The sequence below is a fragment of the Mycosarcoma maydis genome, chromosome 17 (assembly GCF_000328475.2).
Source record: "Mycosarcoma maydis chromosome 17, whole genome shotgun sequence".
NCBI lineage: Eukaryota > Fungi > Basidiomycota > Ustilaginomycetes > Ustilaginales > Mycosarcoma > Mycosarcoma maydis.
Window position 1 is genome coordinate 287,956 of NC_026494.1, and position 15,938 is coordinate 303,893.

General features: G+C 52.5%; 8 protein-coding genes across 8 annotated transcripts; 5 read left to right on the forward strand and 3 right to left on the reverse strand.

The window, feature by feature from the left end:
- Positions 1-1,230: 1,230 nt before the first annotated feature.
- UMAG_04797 (putative D-ribulose-5-phosphate 3-epimerase) lies at positions 1,231-2,166 on the forward strand (the record flags this gene model as incomplete). Its single annotated transcript, XM_011393358.1, has 1 exon — positions 1,231-2,166. One exon carries the CDS (start codon positions 1,231-1,233, stop codon positions 2,164-2,166), a length of 936 nt encoding a protein of 311 aa, XP_011391660.1.
- Positions 2,167-2,375: 209 nt separating this feature from the next.
- On the reverse strand, positions 2,376-4,577 carry UMAG_04798 (uncharacterized protein; the record flags this gene model as incomplete). Its single annotated transcript, XM_011393359.1, has 1 exon — positions 2,376-4,577. One exon carries the CDS (start codon positions 4,575-4,577, stop codon positions 2,376-2,378), a length of 2,202 nt encoding a protein of 733 aa, XP_011391661.1.
- Positions 4,578-5,220: 643 nt separating this feature from the next.
- On the reverse strand, positions 5,221-6,056 carry UMAG_04799 (uncharacterized protein; the record flags this gene model as incomplete). Its single annotated transcript, XM_011393360.1, has 2 exons — positions 5,221-5,866; positions 5,947-6,056. The coding sequence occupies 2 exons, from the start codon at positions 6,054-6,056 to the stop codon at positions 5,221-5,223; spliced, it is 756 nt and encodes a 251-aa protein (XP_011391662.1).
- Positions 6,057-6,600: 544 nt separating this feature from the next.
- UMAG_04800 (uncharacterized protein) lies at positions 6,601-7,173 on the forward strand (the record flags this gene model as incomplete). Its single annotated transcript, XM_011393361.1, has 1 exon — positions 6,601-7,173. The coding sequence occupies one exon, from the start codon at positions 6,601-6,603 to the stop codon at positions 7,171-7,173; it is 573 nt and encodes a 190-aa protein (XP_011391663.1).
- Positions 7,174-7,958: 785 nt separating this feature from the next.
- Positions 7,959-8,829, forward strand: UMAG_04801 (uncharacterized protein; the record flags this gene model as incomplete). The annotated part of the gene is made up of 2 exons (XM_011393362.1): positions 7,959-8,315; positions 8,506-8,829. The coding sequence occupies 2 exons, from the start codon at positions 7,959-7,961 to the stop codon at positions 8,827-8,829; spliced, it is 681 nt and encodes a 226-aa protein (XP_011391664.1).
- A 1,443-nt stretch (positions 8,830-10,272) lies between these two features.
- On the forward strand, positions 10,273-10,635 carry UMAG_10690 (uncharacterized protein; the record flags this gene model as incomplete). The annotated part of the gene is made up of 2 exons (XM_011393440.1): positions 10,273-10,479; positions 10,576-10,635. 2 exons carry the CDS (start codon positions 10,273-10,275, stop codon positions 10,633-10,635), a joined length of 267 nt encoding a protein of 88 aa, XP_011391742.1.
- Positions 10,636-10,999: 364 nt separating this feature from the next.
- UMAG_04802 (putative cytochrome-c oxidase chain IV) lies at positions 11,000-11,860 on the reverse strand (the record flags this gene model as incomplete). Its single annotated transcript, XM_011393363.1, has 3 exons — positions 11,000-11,046; positions 11,142-11,253; positions 11,558-11,860. 3 exons carry the CDS (start codon positions 11,858-11,860, stop codon positions 11,000-11,002), a joined length of 462 nt encoding a protein of 153 aa, XP_011391665.1.
- Positions 11,861-12,739: 879 nt separating this feature from the next.
- On the forward strand, positions 12,740-15,922 carry UMAG_10691 (uncharacterized protein; the record flags this gene model as incomplete). Its single annotated transcript, XM_011393441.1, has 10 exons — positions 12,740-13,155; positions 13,241-13,839; positions 13,944-14,220; positions 14,293-14,411; positions 14,505-14,635; positions 14,766-14,946; positions 15,053-15,083; positions 15,238-15,307; positions 15,483-15,659; positions 15,857-15,922. 10 exons carry the CDS (start codon positions 12,740-12,742, stop codon positions 15,920-15,922), a joined length of 2,067 nt encoding a protein of 688 aa, XP_011391743.1.
- Between the last annotated feature and the right edge of the window lie 16 nt (positions 15,923-15,938).

The following is a 15,938-nucleotide window of genomic DNA, read 5'->3' on the forward strand; positions in this document are numbered from 1 at the left end:
GTTCGTGTGTCCCATGCGTCACACGTTCACGGTGCGGCGGCGATCTCACACAGTTCCGTTTTCGCACGTGCGTGCTGCACGCTGATTGCTAGCGGATGGGCGGTTTTTGGGAGAGAAGCCGAAAGCGTGAAGCTTCCCAACATGGCAGTAAACAACCGTGAACCTCGTGTCTGAGCGCCGATGTCATCGTGAACTATTTTTTTTTTTAGGATTTCGTACTGGTTTGCTCGCTCGCTCGCTCGCTTCTGGCGGACCATCACCGCTTTGATGTGAGTTTAGTTGCCAAGCGAGCAAGAACAGACACGCATCGATTAACTTACCAAGTCTTCTCATCGTTTTCGTTCTGCCTCTCTCCTACTGGAAATTTTCAATTCACGAACACGGAGATACAAGACACCGCAGCCGCCCGCGCGAATCACGAATGGGCCATATTCATGATTCTTTTTTTGGGTGTTGCCTGTGCGATTCACGATTTAGTCACGAGTGACTGTTCGGTGATGCAGCTCTATCTCACCTCGCTTTTGGCTTCGCCGTCTCGCCTGATTGGCCTTGTCTGTACTCTCTCGCCCACAGACACACTCGCTCTGGCTTTTCTTTTCCTCATCTTCATCTCCATCTCCACATCAGACTCATTCCGAACACAATCGTCACGTACCTCTTGTGAAGGACAAAGACTGTCTGCAACGGTGCATCAGAGTGTCCCACTGCGGTCATAGAAATCGGCCTGAAATCGGCCTGAAATCTTCACAGCAATTCGGTCAGACGACACACTCCATACGACAAGCTGCGATCGCAAGACCGTCTTCTGCTTGATCTCGAATTTCTCGAGCATCGCGCCCGAAACTTCAACGGCAAGGCAACCCGAGCAGCTCGATCAAGTCAACAGCCAGATAATCAGACCAAACTTGTTACCGCACAAATCCGTGCAACCCGCTGCTCCATCTATCTGGCCTCGCCATAACCGTAATCAAGGCGTCATCTATTCTTTTGGACCATCCCATCCCATCTATCCAGGTGAATCAGCGCCACAGGCTTAGCATTGTTGTCAAGTTGTCCAGTCAACAAGGGCCGACACTCGCTCAGACAAGCTTTTCTCGTGTTTTGCAAGAGTTTCGCCCCGCCTTTCTAGCATTTTTCAACTGATCGCAACCCCGATAAGCTTATCCTCACTCCAAAAACCCGTCAGAGTCCGCCTTACTGCTTCAGCAGAGACACAGCAACACTCTCATCATGCCAGCCACGAAGATCGCACCATCCGTGCTCGCCTCCGACCTTGGCAATCTCAACTGCGAATGTCAACGCATGATGGACTCAGGAGCCGACTGGCTTCACATGGACATCATGGATGGTCACTTTGTGCCCAACATTGTTATGGGCGCACCCGTCATTGCGTCTGTTTCCAAAGCTGTACCTAACATCTTTATGGACTGTCACATGATGGTCTCCGACCCAGGTAAATGGGTCAAGGATATTTCTGAAGCAGGTGGAGCCTCGTATACCTTCCACTTGGAAGCGACCGACGACCCTATGGATGTAGTGCGTCAGATCAAAGCCACCAAGATGCGTGCGGCTGTCGCTATCAACCCGGGAACGCCTGCGTCGGAGATCAGCGATGAACTCGGAAATGCGGTGGATATGATCCTGGTCATGACGGTATGGCCTGGCGCAGGTGGGCAGAAGTTTATGAAGGAGTGCATGCCCAAGGTGGCCGAGTTGCGAGCGAGGTTTCCAGACTTGGATGTCGAAGTTGATGGAGGTGTGGGTCCTAAGACGATCGATAGGTGTGCTGATGCTGGCGCCAACATCATTGTCGCAGGGACGGCGATATTTAACCATTCGTCACCCAAGGACGTCATCAAGTTCCTCAGGACGAGATGCGATGAAGCGCAGGAAAGAATCAAGAGAGAACGCGAACGAATCGCTCGTGGCGAGCCCGTAGACCACGAGATCAAACACTACGAAGACGGTCGCAAGAGCGGTTGGCAATCGGGCGCTATCACTCCATTGTCGTATCCAAGGGTGTACATGTCGGCGAGCAAGAGGGAAAAGTTGAGGAGGGAATCGCAAGGTGCACTCGAGAGGGGCGAGAGGCCGACGTTGAGCTCGTTGCAGGGCATGAGTGGGCTCAGTATCACGCCTGCTGCCAGTGCGGTCGAGGGTAAATGACTTGCGAGACGGCCGGCTAAGCTTTGACGTGCCGCAGCAGACGGCTCGGCGCGTCTGTGTCTTGCCCACTTAAGGCTCCAACTCGTACTTTATATCCCATTGCATTTCATTCAATCACAATGCGAAACAACCACAACGTGCTATACAGTGCGAATCGTATTGGACTGTGAAAGTTCGTCTCAAGCGCCACAAGCCGGTACAAGTTAGGACTAGGCATCATCCGTATCCAAGTTGGCGAGAAACCATTTAATGCGTTGCTCCTTGGTGTAAGGAACATACATGCCGCCAAGCTTGAGCCGCTCAGCGGGTGGTACGACACGGATGGTCAGCTTTTCTTCGTCGATGCCGCTGCGTGCGGTCGCGTAAGGACCGGAGCTCGTTGAAGACGACGCGTCTCGATCATGGACACTGCTCTGCTGGTGCGCGATCTCCGAGACCACACGGTCGAACCGATTGAATCGGTTCACATCGCCTCCGAGTCGCCTCACCAGATTCGATGCTTGCGAATCCGAAGGTGGCTCGCTCAACAGCAGGTCTTGTCGTGTCCAGCCGTAGGTTGTTCGGATCGAGTCGATCAAGTCGACTCGGAAATTCTTGGATTGTCTGGACTCAAGCGAGCTGGGAATGATCCATGATTGCCGCTGAGCTGTTGCAACTGCGGATGAGGGTTGGGTGGGTCTCTGTGTTGCAGCTGCTCGACCATTCTGGCCATACAATGATCCCTTGGCTCGCGAGGGGGTGGTGTGAGGCGGTGGTGCCTGAGCCTCGTTGTTCTGCGACGATGTGTTGGTCCAAATATCTTGTCGCTCCACCGGCCAGTCCGTCTCTTCAACTGCGCCAGAGGCCAATGAAAGAGACCCAGCATCGCTGCCTTCGCCTTTACCGGCCTTAACACCATTTGCTGCGTCGACCGTGCTAGGCACAGGGTCCCAACAAAGATGAAGGCTTTGAAACTTGCTGCAGCCAAAAGTGTTCAAAGCAGCTTGCTTTGGTGTTGCGATTGTCCGATCGTGGTATGCACCTGGATCAGGCTTCGAATAGTGACCAGCACCTCTGTGTGGTGCAGCGTGCCGAGGCCCACTATGCGTGAAGGACGGGGCAGACATTTTTGGCACGCCACTAATATCACTCAACCCAGCAAAATCTGACCGAGTCGTTGTGAGCTCTTCAAAGAAGGGCTTGAGACGACTCGCAGTGATCTCAGCGGGGCGCAAGGCAAATTTGCGAGTGTCGTATCTAATCTTGGTGACGCCCTGCTGAAAGTGGCTCCAAGAAGTCGGGTTGATGCGGCCGTATTCATTGTCAAAGGGGTGTGGACCGACATCGTTACTGGGCTGAGAAGTCTGCCTGTTCTCCGGTTGCAAGTCCGCCCATGGCGATGACAAAGGATAGCTACCACGGATGTAACGGCGCTCTCCTTTTCTGTCCTCCCTTGGCCAAATATACCACTTGGACGCCAAGGCTTCTTCCTGATCAGTCTGACTGAGACGAGGTGGAAGTCCACCTTCTTGATGGTCGGCGATGCGCCGCACGAGGGACGACTCACCAAAGCTCCCAGCGCGCAATGCCTCTAAATTTTTTGCCGGCATTGTTACACCCGAAAGCTCATTGTTTCGCTCGATGCCGATGAAATGGACAGCGTCAAGTCTTCTTCGAAAGGTCTCGAGAGATGGTTTCCAGATTTGCGAGCCGTCTGCCCGCCACAAAGCATCGTCAACATATAGCGGATCGTTGGGATCTTCGCTTAAATGCGGGCCCATTTGGTCAATGAAGTTGATGAGAAAGCTCTCGTTTTCAGTAACACAAAGCAGTTTAGCGGGGGAGATCGCGTCAAGGCGCAAGTAGCGAGCCTCGAAGAAGCCGAGGGCCAGGTAATTGACGTGCTGAAAGTGTCGGAGGAGGTCATCCACCGGGTGAGGTTTATGTTGTTCGCTGTACGTCAACCTGTCCTGCGCACTAAGACGCGGACAGGCGTATGATAGGCAAGACTCCATGTCTTCTTGACTATGCACGAGGTCTTCGATTCTCCATTCTGCACCGCTCGTGTCGATGAAGAGATTCTCGACGAAAGCACCTGGCTGGGGCCCCGGCCAGGATATTGGACGTTTGCCACGATCGGGTCCATGTGGAGACGGCACTGCGACTGAAGTTTCAAGAGCTTCCCAAAGAGCCTCGAGTTGATAGCCGCTGGTACAGATGATGGTTCTCCAGCGATCAGGCGCCGTCCATCTGCAAATGAGCTTGGAAACGTAGGCGCAAGCATGCGCAGTCTTATAGTCGGTGGAAGCTGCCAAGCGAAAGATGTGATAGAGAAGCTCTGCCGGCAGCTTTTCGAAACCAACGTGAGATGGATCGTTGGCCTGCGCAGTTGGTTGCTGGGTCTGCAAATTGACACCGCCGGCTGGAAGCATATTAGTACAAGATAGGGCCTGCAATACTTTTTTCAGAGACTGGTAGAGTAGAAAACGGACGCCTAAGTTTGGTCCGTATGAGTATGAGGAGAGCTTCCTTGGTCTGCTTCGTTGCTCACATTCGTGATTACCTGGACTGGGCACGTGAGCACGAATGGCCGAATGCTAGTCTCCGAATGCTAGTCCCTTTGTCTAAGTTATATGTCGGCGAGTTCACGAACAATGCACGGAGATTGGCAAGGGTCCATTCACGATTCACGATTCACGATTCACGATTCACGATTCACGAATCACGAATCACGAATGTTGTTCCGATTCTCACCGTTCCAAGGCACGATTCGTCACGCGTGTCCACGACTCACGACTACTGCTAACTTACATGATGTTTGTAATTGTCAGAACGCTATTAACTCGGTAAAGGCAAAGGTGCCCAAAGTAACCAGCATATGTACGATATAGCAAGATTGCTCTGTTGGATGACAACTAGAGTTCAATATACGCTCCTACTCAGCAGACGGGAAGGCAGGCATCACACACTCTGTCAGTCGTGAATGTGGCGGCAGCAGGATCGAGCTCGTCAAAACCAAATTTGAGGGCTGGGCAGGGTTACCTCAAGCACAGTCACGAGTGTTTCGATAACTGGTCACTTTTGGGCCTCTTTGGTGAGGTCTATGCGCAGATTGTGGAGTTGAGACGCCAAGTCATCATCTTCTGCCGATGTCTTGCCCTTGGCCGTAGTCTGATCCTCATCCTTTGTCTCTCTGTCGACGACATAGCCGTCTCCTAATCTGTCTTGATCCCTTGCAACCGACACAGCAGTCGCCTCGTCCAGACTGGCCTTTGGGGCCTGTGTTTTGCGCAGACGCGAGTTGCGCCACGACTTGGATTCAGATCCGGATGCTTGCTGCGAATGATCGGTTTCGGGTGCGGCGACAGTTCTTGTCGCAGAAAGTTTGAGTTGCCTGGATTCACTTGTCTGCTGGAGCGGAGCAAACTTGCCGCGGGGCTGTTGAGCGCGACTCTTGCCATCAGACGCTATTGATGATCTGGCCACACCTGAATGCCGTGTCGTTGGCGCAGTATCGGACGTTTTGGAGGTCGTTGCGATGGGTGGGGATGGTTCTTGGGGTGAGCAAGCCGTACTGCCGATGGAAGCTACGGGTGATGCTGCGCGTCCTGGGATGGCTCGCCTGCGCGCTTCATCAGCTTGCCTCGCCTTAGAGGGCCGATAGCGCACCACGTCCTCGACTGGTGTGAAGCCAGGCCTGACTCTTCTCTCTTTTCGTATTCTGCAAGGTACGACGGAACCACAGTGTCCAGAGGTCAGTAAGCTAGACACAAGAAGGACTTATCTTTCTACAATACTCACGACCCGTCTGCCCTTCTCGATTCCGGAATCACCCTCTGTTGCGTGTCAGCACGCTCTACTATGCCTGCTGCCGTCGCTTTCGACTCTCGTGATCCTGTCCCCCCGCTCATACCTGCGGACAACATACGATTCACGATCGCCTGATGGCGAGTGCAGAGCTCTCAACGCGTGAAGAATGAACGCTATAGAGACAAAAAGTACATTCAGAATTCACTGATCTGGAAGGAGTTCAGCCTGAACCCTGCAGCAAATCCAAACATCAGATCGGGAAGGATCGGATTACGTCATCAGTCGTGAGTGCGGCTGCCATGTCCTCATGTATGCGTGATAGAAGCAGGCAAGTCAAATATTGCCACTTGCTTGAAGCCGCGCGCCTCGTCCGGAACGTGCCTCTCCAAGCGTCTGACCAATTCATGCCAAACGCTCTTTTTGCTGAAGAATCGTGAATGACTCCATTCGTGATTGTCTCATCCGTGGTCATGGACCGCAGGTGACTCAGCTGTCCTTCTGTTTCTATGGCCCTAGTTCCTTTTCGAGAAGCAATCGCCGTAGCTCAACCTGTACAACTGTGCGCTTTGATTTTCGTATCGTTCTTCATTCCCAACCTCTGAACACTTCATCTCCCAGTCTCACCTGGTAGCAACACAGATCACGATGAGCTCCATCACCGACCGAGCTGCTAGTTTCCTCTCTCGGGTTAATCCGCTCAAGGACCCTCACTTCGCCCAAGACGCTTCGCGGGCGCTTCAAATAAATTATGGGCCCGTCTCGATCCTCGCTGCCTTTGCTGGATCACACCTCCTACTGCAGCACCGTCTGCCTATGGTCTTTTACGGTCTCGATAACAACGTATACCCACGTGACGATCTTCGCATCAATGGCGACAAGCACGTCGCCTCGGGCAAGATCACTCCTGCTCAACTTCGTCGTCTCAAACGATGGGAGGCAGCTCACTACAACGCCATCGAGAACCTGCCCATTTTCATCGGCACCATCTTGTCGCTGCAGCTGGCTGGCGCTTCCAACCGCCTTATCAACCGTGTCGCTGGTATTTACCTCGCTGCTCGCGCTGCCTTTGCTACGCTCTACATCACCGTCGAAGATCCCACGCTTGCCTGGGGCCGTACCATTGCTTGGTGGACCGGCAATATCACTTGCATCTACGGTCTCGTTCAGGCCGCCAAGCATCTCAATCACGGCGTAGCAGCTGGCACTGTCGCTCTTTAGTGAACCGAAATCTTATCGTAGACAATCAGATGCAACCTCGACGTAAATGATTCTTGTTCACCCTTGAGAGGTCCACTCTCCTGAACGTGCAAGTCGAAACGAAGACGCTACTCCTAAAGTGAGGATGCAAAGGTGTTACTCTGTTCAGAAATGTGAAGCCACGTCGAGACTGAAAAGACCGTCTAACATCAACAAACTGAATCACAATCGTGAATGACGAATGACGTGACTGTCGTCGCCCAGTTAAAACTATTCGGCAACGAACAGGTTCGGCGAATAAATTATTTCAAGCGAGGGAAAAATGGTTTGCCGTTCGAGTTCGGTAGCCTGACAACCTCCGACTTGACGCTTCTGGCGTTTAGTTAGTTGCGTGAAAAACACAAGGATGCTCCGGGGAAGATGTTCATGGATTGAGACAGATGTTGGCAAGATCTGGCAAGTTTAAAGAGGACATTTCGAAAGTGACGTGCGAGACAGAGACCATGGCGCGGTGGTCTAGCCTGCAGAGTACGCATTGACAGCATAATAGATTGCCTAACCCCGCGCACTGTGTAAGCGGATGACGAGAGAGATCAACTTTCTTGGTGCTGTGCACCCTCGTGTGGCGAGCATGGTCCGTGCCTCTCGCTCCTTGTGGAGCTTAACTTCCCCACAGTCAATCAGTGGAGCAATATTGATACATAGAATCCGTATGAGATCACCACCTCTCTTCTCTCTATCCTGCCCACTTACAACTTTTGCCCCCCAAAGTCCTCCATTGTTCGCCATAACAACCCTAGATCACAATGCCCGGCCAATACACTCTTTATTCGCACCGCGGTCCAGGACCAAATCCGCTCAAGGCGGCGGTACTTATGGAGCATCTTGGCATTTCATACGACGTTATTCCGCTCGATTTCGGTGATGATTCCGAGAAGGGGGTCAAAGGCGCCAAATTCTTGAAGATCAATCCCAACGGTCGAGTCCCTTGTCTTGTATCGAATGACAGTGAGAAATTCAGTGTTTGGGAAAGTGGTGCTATTCTCTACTACCTATGCGACAAACATGATGCAGAGGGCAGGTTTCTGGGGAAGAATCCAGAAGAACGTGCCATCGTCATGCAATTCTTGACGTTCCAACTTTCTGGCCTGGGTCCGACGCAAGTGAGTAGGACAGGCCTGTATCGACTCAGCACCTCTATTAGGCGATCAGCTAGGGGCACAGGCGCACTTGTGGAGTCGTTCACAGCCAAGGTTTCAGCGACTGTTCATCCTCAGAGCTCTTGTCCTGTCTTCATATTGAATGTATGGCTGATTCCGTTGTCACACGGTTCTTTTGCCTTTTCTCGTCCAGGGCAACGTCAACTTTTTGTATCACTACTGGCAAGGTGCGTACGGAGAGAAGCCTCAAAAGTCTGCCTTCACCCGATTCGAGGGCGAAACCGCGCGTCTTTATCAAGTGCTTGAGGATCAGCTGAGCAAGCAGCAGCAACGCGGATCTAGCTTTATTGCTCTTGACCGTCCCACCATTGCCGACTTCGCGTTCTGGCCCTGGGTTCGCATTGCCGGTTTCGGCAACATTGATCTCTCGCCTTATCCTGCTGTGCGGAAATGGTGCGCCGCCCTGGAGAACGATGCCAAATCGCAGGCTGCTATTCATAAGCTTCCACTCAAGTAAGTCACGCCGCAGCACCGCTCTCAGCTTCGCCGCTCAATCGGCTGTCTAGCGGGCGAAAGATTGTTTTGGACTCTTCTTGGTTCGCACTGAGCGTCTTGTATGTAATGAAAATATCCTGCACCTCGCACGACTTAATTGTAGCACCGAGAATCAGAGCGAGCCTTGAATGCTTATATCGAGTTCCCGATCACTGTGCTTCCGCCGCTGAGTCGGTAGTGCAGAGACAAAAGTAAGGCTGGCGGAGACTAGACCATGTGAAAGTGAGAGAGTACTGTACGCGGAGCAAGTCAAGATCGCCTTCAGGTAAGCGTATCACGGAATTTTCTCTTGCTGCGAAGATGAGCCGACCAAAACTCATTCCAAGAGTAGCCTGTGCCTCACCATTGTCTGCCCGCTGTCCCGGTGAGAGAATCATAGCTTTGTCAAGTTGGCTAGCTCGGAGCTGTCTTTCTGCAACTGGTGGTGAGGGACTTGTCACTGTAAACGCACACACGAGAGCTTGTGGCCGAGAACGAAACGCGCTCAAATCCATGATCCGCAAATTGATTTGTGCATTCCGCTACATTTGCTTCCTGACGCGATGATGTGGTCAGCTGCGTCAGACGAACAAGTTTCGATAGCTATCCAGCTTCGCTACTAAGAGCCGCCAATTGTTCAACACTCCAGTCGTGAGTGTAGCCCCATGGATCGTGGCTTGTCGTCCGGCGTTGTGGTTGCAAATGCTTCCGTAAACACTTGAAAACCGTAGCCGAGTTTGCAAGATCGGCTTTGCTAAGCTGTCAGGGTCCAATTCCCCCACCTTCACAATCACGAATTCTTGTTGTCCTGTCTCTCATCGAGTGACCCAAGCGAGGACGCAGTCAGCAATGTAGATTCTGGTTGGACACGAGGGTTCGGCCCTCTGACGTCGACCCTTATGCGCCCATTGAGATCTTAATCATAGCGTAGATGACGCCTGATGTGGAGCCACAACATCATTGGCGGGTCGCACCGCAGATGGTCGCGTGACAGCGTTTCGTCAGCCTCCTTGTTTTATTCGCATGCACCTGAGATAGGCTGACCAAGGCTCTGCATCTGGAAGTTGAGCAGGAATCAGCATTCCCTAGACAGTCAACTTTTCCTACGCTGCAACGGAGTCTCGCGCGCGATCAATTCGCGCATAGCATAGCTACTTTGTACCACGGTACGCGACGCTCTTGCTGTTCCGCTACGGGGTCGTCTTTCGATGACGTTGTTTACACTCACCTGTTGCGGGCAGACTAGGAGACGACGTAAGACGTGTCTTCCGATCTTTGCTGTACGCGACGAATGCAAGATCCTTCTGCGCTGATGATAGAAACTAGACTCGAAGCTATAAGTAGACCTCGAACACAATCCCCGACTTCGACATAACCGCGCTTCTAACACTCCCATTACACATACCTTGAAGATTCAATCGAACCAATGTCGGCCCAAGAAGAGCAGATCATCATTCAGGACGAGTTGGTCCAGGACACCAACGTTGACGCCCAGGCAGAGGACGAGTTGGTCTCGAGCGGATCGGAGGAGAAGCAGCTCAAAGCCGAAGCCTCGGAGCTTGACACTTCCAACATCATCGATGACTCGCCCGGTGTCTCCACCCGTGGTGCTAAGGTCGACGCGACCAAACAGGTAAGTTATGCTCTAGACTTTTCACCAAGTGCCGCGTGTATTGTTGTGTGCAGCCGCTGATGCCTGGAGTTGTATCCTTGGACCAACATTTAACAGGAGCGTGAGATCGACCAGGCAGTCGACGCTGCCGAGAAGGCTGACCAGGCAACCCACTAGATGCTGGTCGTAGAATGCTCTATGGTTAGTCGCACTTTAATCTAGATACCAATGCTTTTTTCGAGCGACTGTGGATACGTGGCTGTGTCAATCACCTTTGCTGTCCATAAGTCGGAGGAGCCGCGGCGTGTCCCAAACATGCAATCAAGACAACTGGACTTAACAGAAGTGCGCTCGCCGAACGGAAAAGACTTGGCATCGCTCCCAAGTGCAAAGGGAGGAAAGCACAGCAATCGAAAGTATAGCACATCTCGATGGGTTTCAACAGAGCCGTTGAGCTGAGAGAATTGTGTTGCATTAAGCGCTGGCGACGTGGCAACATGTATGATGTGAAGAGATCAATGGCGAGTGTCGGGAGATCCGTTTAGTGGTGGCCGGCGTTCGCATCGCCTTCAAAGTCCATCTCGTAGACTGTGTCACAAAATATGCAGCAATGCGGTTAACGTCAGTGTTCACACCAAGACAACAACATGGTGAGGTGCGATTCGCTTGAATCAAGAACTTACCGCTACCGCATTCGGGGCATCGGTGGTGCTTGAGCTGGTTGTTGAGGTGAAGGTAGATGGTGTCGTGCGAGTCGGCGGGGTAACCGGTGCATCCGACAATTCGGCTTGGCCACTGTTTGGGCGTTGGATGATTGGAAATAGGTGAGTCGATTGCTTGGGTCAGTCCAGATTCTTAACTGGCGTGAGACTGCTTAGTAACCTCTAACGATCAATCCAGACATGCCCAAGATGAATGTACGATCGGGCAGTAGCGTCTCCTTTTCGTGTTTTGCGAACTGATCAGCAAAGACGGCCAACGAGCCGTCCAAAATTGCTTCTGTGCACGTGCCTGCCCATCCTTTTCAGTGAACACACAGCTGTGTACATCCATCCGATCAACATTGATCCCGTCCCATGGCGAATCGGGAAATACTTACGAAGCTCTTAACCTTGATAGGCTTTTCGGTAGTACCAAGGTGGGTCATCTGAAGAGGCTCCATGTCGAAAACATCAACACCCTGGAGCTTTCCGAGCAACTCGAAGCGCTCAAGACCGGTAGCCTGCTGCTCGTCGGTGGGAATCTCACCCTCCTTGGCACCCTCGCCCTGGATTACGGGTGGTCCGGCAGCGAATCGGAGTGCAGACGAAGTAAAGAGTCGCGAGGCCGAGGTGACAGGCGTGGGGGCCACGCGCAGAGCGGCGGGCGCGCGGGCAACGAAGCGGCGAGCGGCGAAGAGCATGTTAAAGGGGTACGACCAGATGGGGAGATGGGAGTGATGGAGGTTGAACAAGTCTGGTGGTGTCGAGATGATCTGGGATTTCGCGAAAATGTCGTCTGAGACGGCTTTGATACTGACAAACAGATACGCCCCGATTGCACGTCCTCTCTCTTCAGCTGCTTGCCCTTGATCTTCCGAAGTGCGAAGGAGCGAGCAGAGCGACTCTACTCTCTTGCCCCTTTCAAATTTAGCTCTGGGCTCCCTATATTCTCGCGCGAATTAGATCAATTTCGGTTCCGACCAAAATCATTTGACGATACACGATAGCCACGAGCAGGATGCGGCTGCGATTTTGTTAGGAAATGTCGACGTAACATGCTGGTTCCTGGCCAGCCAACCGTGAACCCTTATGCCTGTCTTCTTTTAGCCGGTCTTTTACCCCGCAAAACGTCACGCTCTGAAATAGCCGGTGGAGCTAGAGACCCTGGCCAGCGTCCAATCGTGAATCACGAATGTAATCGTGACTGAGGTGGCCAAGGCGCCGGCTTATTCAAAAGAATGCTTTTTGGCTGGAGAAGTCAGAGCTGCATTCGTGATTGACTAGCTTGCTGATGATAGCGTGCCAGCTCAGCGTGGCATACTGAAGTGCCGGTTATGTTGACAATCGGATCATGTGCAATAAACGTGGTGTTTTGCCCCGGCCTGAGCGAAAGTTGGTCCGCTTGAACACAGGGTGCCGATCCTGTTGAGGTCTCTTTGGGTTGCAGCTTCCACTGGTCCCTCCCTCCCTGAACTTCCCATCCTCGGCTTGCCCACCGTCCCATTACAAACGTGATTCGCGAGGCAGAGGAGAAATCCTGCACTACACAGATATCTGCAAGAACATCGAGCAAGACCACCATGTCATCTCGCACGTCACTGTCAGCTTGCGCCCAGTTAGCAGGACCGGCCAGCTTTCGCACTTCAGCTTGTCGACAGGTGCGACTGGCTTCGAGCTTGCACGTTTCCTACCAGCTACATCCTACCAAGAAGAATGCCAATGGTGCACTGCTCTCACGAGTCTCGGGACCGACGGACAAACCTCTTTGCGAGCTTTCACTGAGCCAATTCTGGAAGCAAGCGGTGCAAAATTACGCTGATCGACCCGCACTGATTTCAAAACATGAGCCAGCCACACAGCATGGCAAAGCAGCGGCCGATGCGGGCGACTGCATTCGTTGGTCGTACGGTGCCATGAACGAGCACGTGCAGAGCCTTGTCGCTGGACTACACCAGCTAGGCGTACGAAAAGGAGATCGCGTTGCCATACTCATGATGTAAGTATTGCACCGAACGTCGTATGCACAATCGAACGCCAAATGAGCAGCTGATAACAATTTCGCCTGCCTCCAACCTCATCAGGAATTGTTCCGCATATGGGGCTTTGCAGTGGGCTTGTGCTCAGATCGGAGCCGTGCTGGTCACTCTGAATCCTGCCTACGGCACGTCCGAGCTTCGACGGGCTATAGACCTTGTTGAGGCCACTACTCTGTTTATTGTACCCTCCCTTCGTGGAACAAACTACCTCGACTCGCTCCTCGAACTTCTTCCGTCTCTGTCGAGCACTGCCTCCACCTCTGGTGATCCAACTATTCTACAAGATGAGTCGCTGCCAAGCTTGAAGCGCATCGTGATGCTAGACAATCTCGACAATAGACCTAGAAACTGGGAAAGCAATAGTGTGCTGGCACAGCAAGGCAAGAGCTTCACTGACGCCATGTCGGCGCTGAAACACCGTGCCATCGATTACCGTGACCTTCTAATTTCTCCCAAGTCTCATGCTGCTACATCGGACGTGCTCAACACAGACGTTATTAATTTGCAGCTCACCTCTGGAACCACAGGCAAGCCCAAGGCTGTAGCACTCACGTCTCGAAATCTCCTCAATAACGGGATCGCAATCGGTGACAATCTCAGATTCACCGAGGCAGATAAGCTGTGCAACATTCCGCCACTATTCCGTGAGTCGAAGGGTTGAATTTATAATCCCAACTGTCGGAGGAACGTCAATACCGTTGCTGATTCTCTCTTCCTTCTCCGCGACACCCTGCTTTCCCTCCGACAGACTGCTTTGGTTTAGTGCTTGGAAATCTGGCCGCTTGGACTCATGGAGCTTCGATTGTCTACGCTGCTGAGGGCTTTGATCCTCTGCGGTCTCTGCGTGCTGTTTCTGAAGAGCGCTGCACCGCCTTGCACGGTGTACCTACCCATTTCATCGCTGAATTGGAGCTCCTCGAATCGGCCAGGGAGCATGCACAAGATCCGGCGCGCTACCCATTACCCAAGGGCATGCAGCAGAATGAAGCTTTCGACTTTTCTTCTTTGCGAACCGGTCTTACAAGGTGAGTGTTGCCTGCATTGCTGCTCCTCTCGAAAAGGCTTTGCTAACCGTCTCTTTGCTCTTCGCCGTACAGCGGTTCCACGGTTCCCATTGCGCTTATGGAAGCTCTGGTAAGCCCAGGCAAGCTGGGTCTGCGAGATCAAACGGTGGTCTATGGCATGACCGAGACGTCTCCGGTCACTTTCGGATGCGGTACGTTTGATGCTCTAGGCTGGCGCGAGACGAAGATTGGAAATTCGTTGACAAAGGACTTTCGGCTATGTCCGCACCCTTCCCTCTACGCAGATGTCGACGCACCCATCGTAAGGAGATGCGAGACTGTTGGCCGAGTCTATCCACATGTGCATGCTAAAATTGTCTCTCCTGATGACCCACTGGGCCAGCCCCTACCGGTCGGCCAACCTGGGGAGCTCTGCGTAAGTTTCTCACTGATTAATCATGAAGGAAGATGCAAATGATGCTTTGACGCTGACAATTTGTTTTCCATTTTGCATTGCGCTTACCTGCGCACTCGCGACTGACGTTGAAATGACTTGTCAACCTCAGACCGCCGGATACGTCGTGATGCAAGGCTATTGGAAAGATCCACAAAGGACAGACGAAGCCTTGGAGCGACATCCAGATGAGCCCGAAATTGTGTGGATGCGAACTGGCGACATCGCTATCATGGACGAGGAGGGCTACGTACGCATCGTTGGCCGATCCAAGGATGTGATCATCCGTGGAGGTGAGTAGCAGCCCTAATCAGAAAGCGTTGGTTGGCTGAGCGCTTGGCTGACAAAACGCTCCTATCCATCTGGCATTCTGTCATTTATCGTTCTCGCTTCATGAAGGCGAAAATCTCTTCCCTCCGAACATTGAAAAGTGAGTCGGCTACGCCGCGTTCATCAAACACTGGCAGATCGGAGCGCCTTCGGCATGGCTATTGAGGCACCAAAGTCGAGCAAGGGGATCCTCTGACCAGCCAATCACAAACTGACATCTTCGCATTTCATCTCGGATACGTCCCCACCATCAGCTGCATTGATCGCATGGAAGGAATCGCCACAAACGCTGTCATCGCTGTGCCAGATGAGAAATACGGAGAAGTGAGTATTGCCCGACGCACGGTCTTCACGACAGCTTCTCTCGGAGAAATGAAGGAGCAGATGGCCAGCGTAGAGCAGCTCAAGTGCTGCGGATATTTCGTGACTATTTGGTTGGCTCGCTAACTTCCGCACCTTTTCACTCTTATTCTTGTGTTGCTTTGTACCTTTACCACAGGCTGTGGGTGTTTTTGTGGCAAGATCGCATGCAGAGGCACCCGTCACACCAGCAAAGATACGTGCCTACGTGAAAAAGCACGTTGGGGGACAGAGCGCACCAGCCTGGGTATGGTTCCTGGGCGAGGAAGGTATTCCTGCCGAGTTCCCCAAGACAGCCTCGGGCAAGATCCAAAAGGTGTGTTTCCCAAATGTGATAGTAGAGAGTAGTAGTGATAACATTTAGGCTGACGCTGCCTTGCTTCGCTTTGACTTTGGTCTGGACCGCACCCTTATCGTTTTGCCGTTACTCTAAACTCTGACCTTGTCTCAAAAAATCTGTTCAACCTACCTCATCATTCACGATTGTCACCATCACCATGTTCGTTCGCTCAGGTTGTTCTTCGCGACTGGGCCAAAGATCTTGCCGCAAGGAATCAGGGCAAAGTCGACAAAGTCTAGCGCGAAATCAGCACAT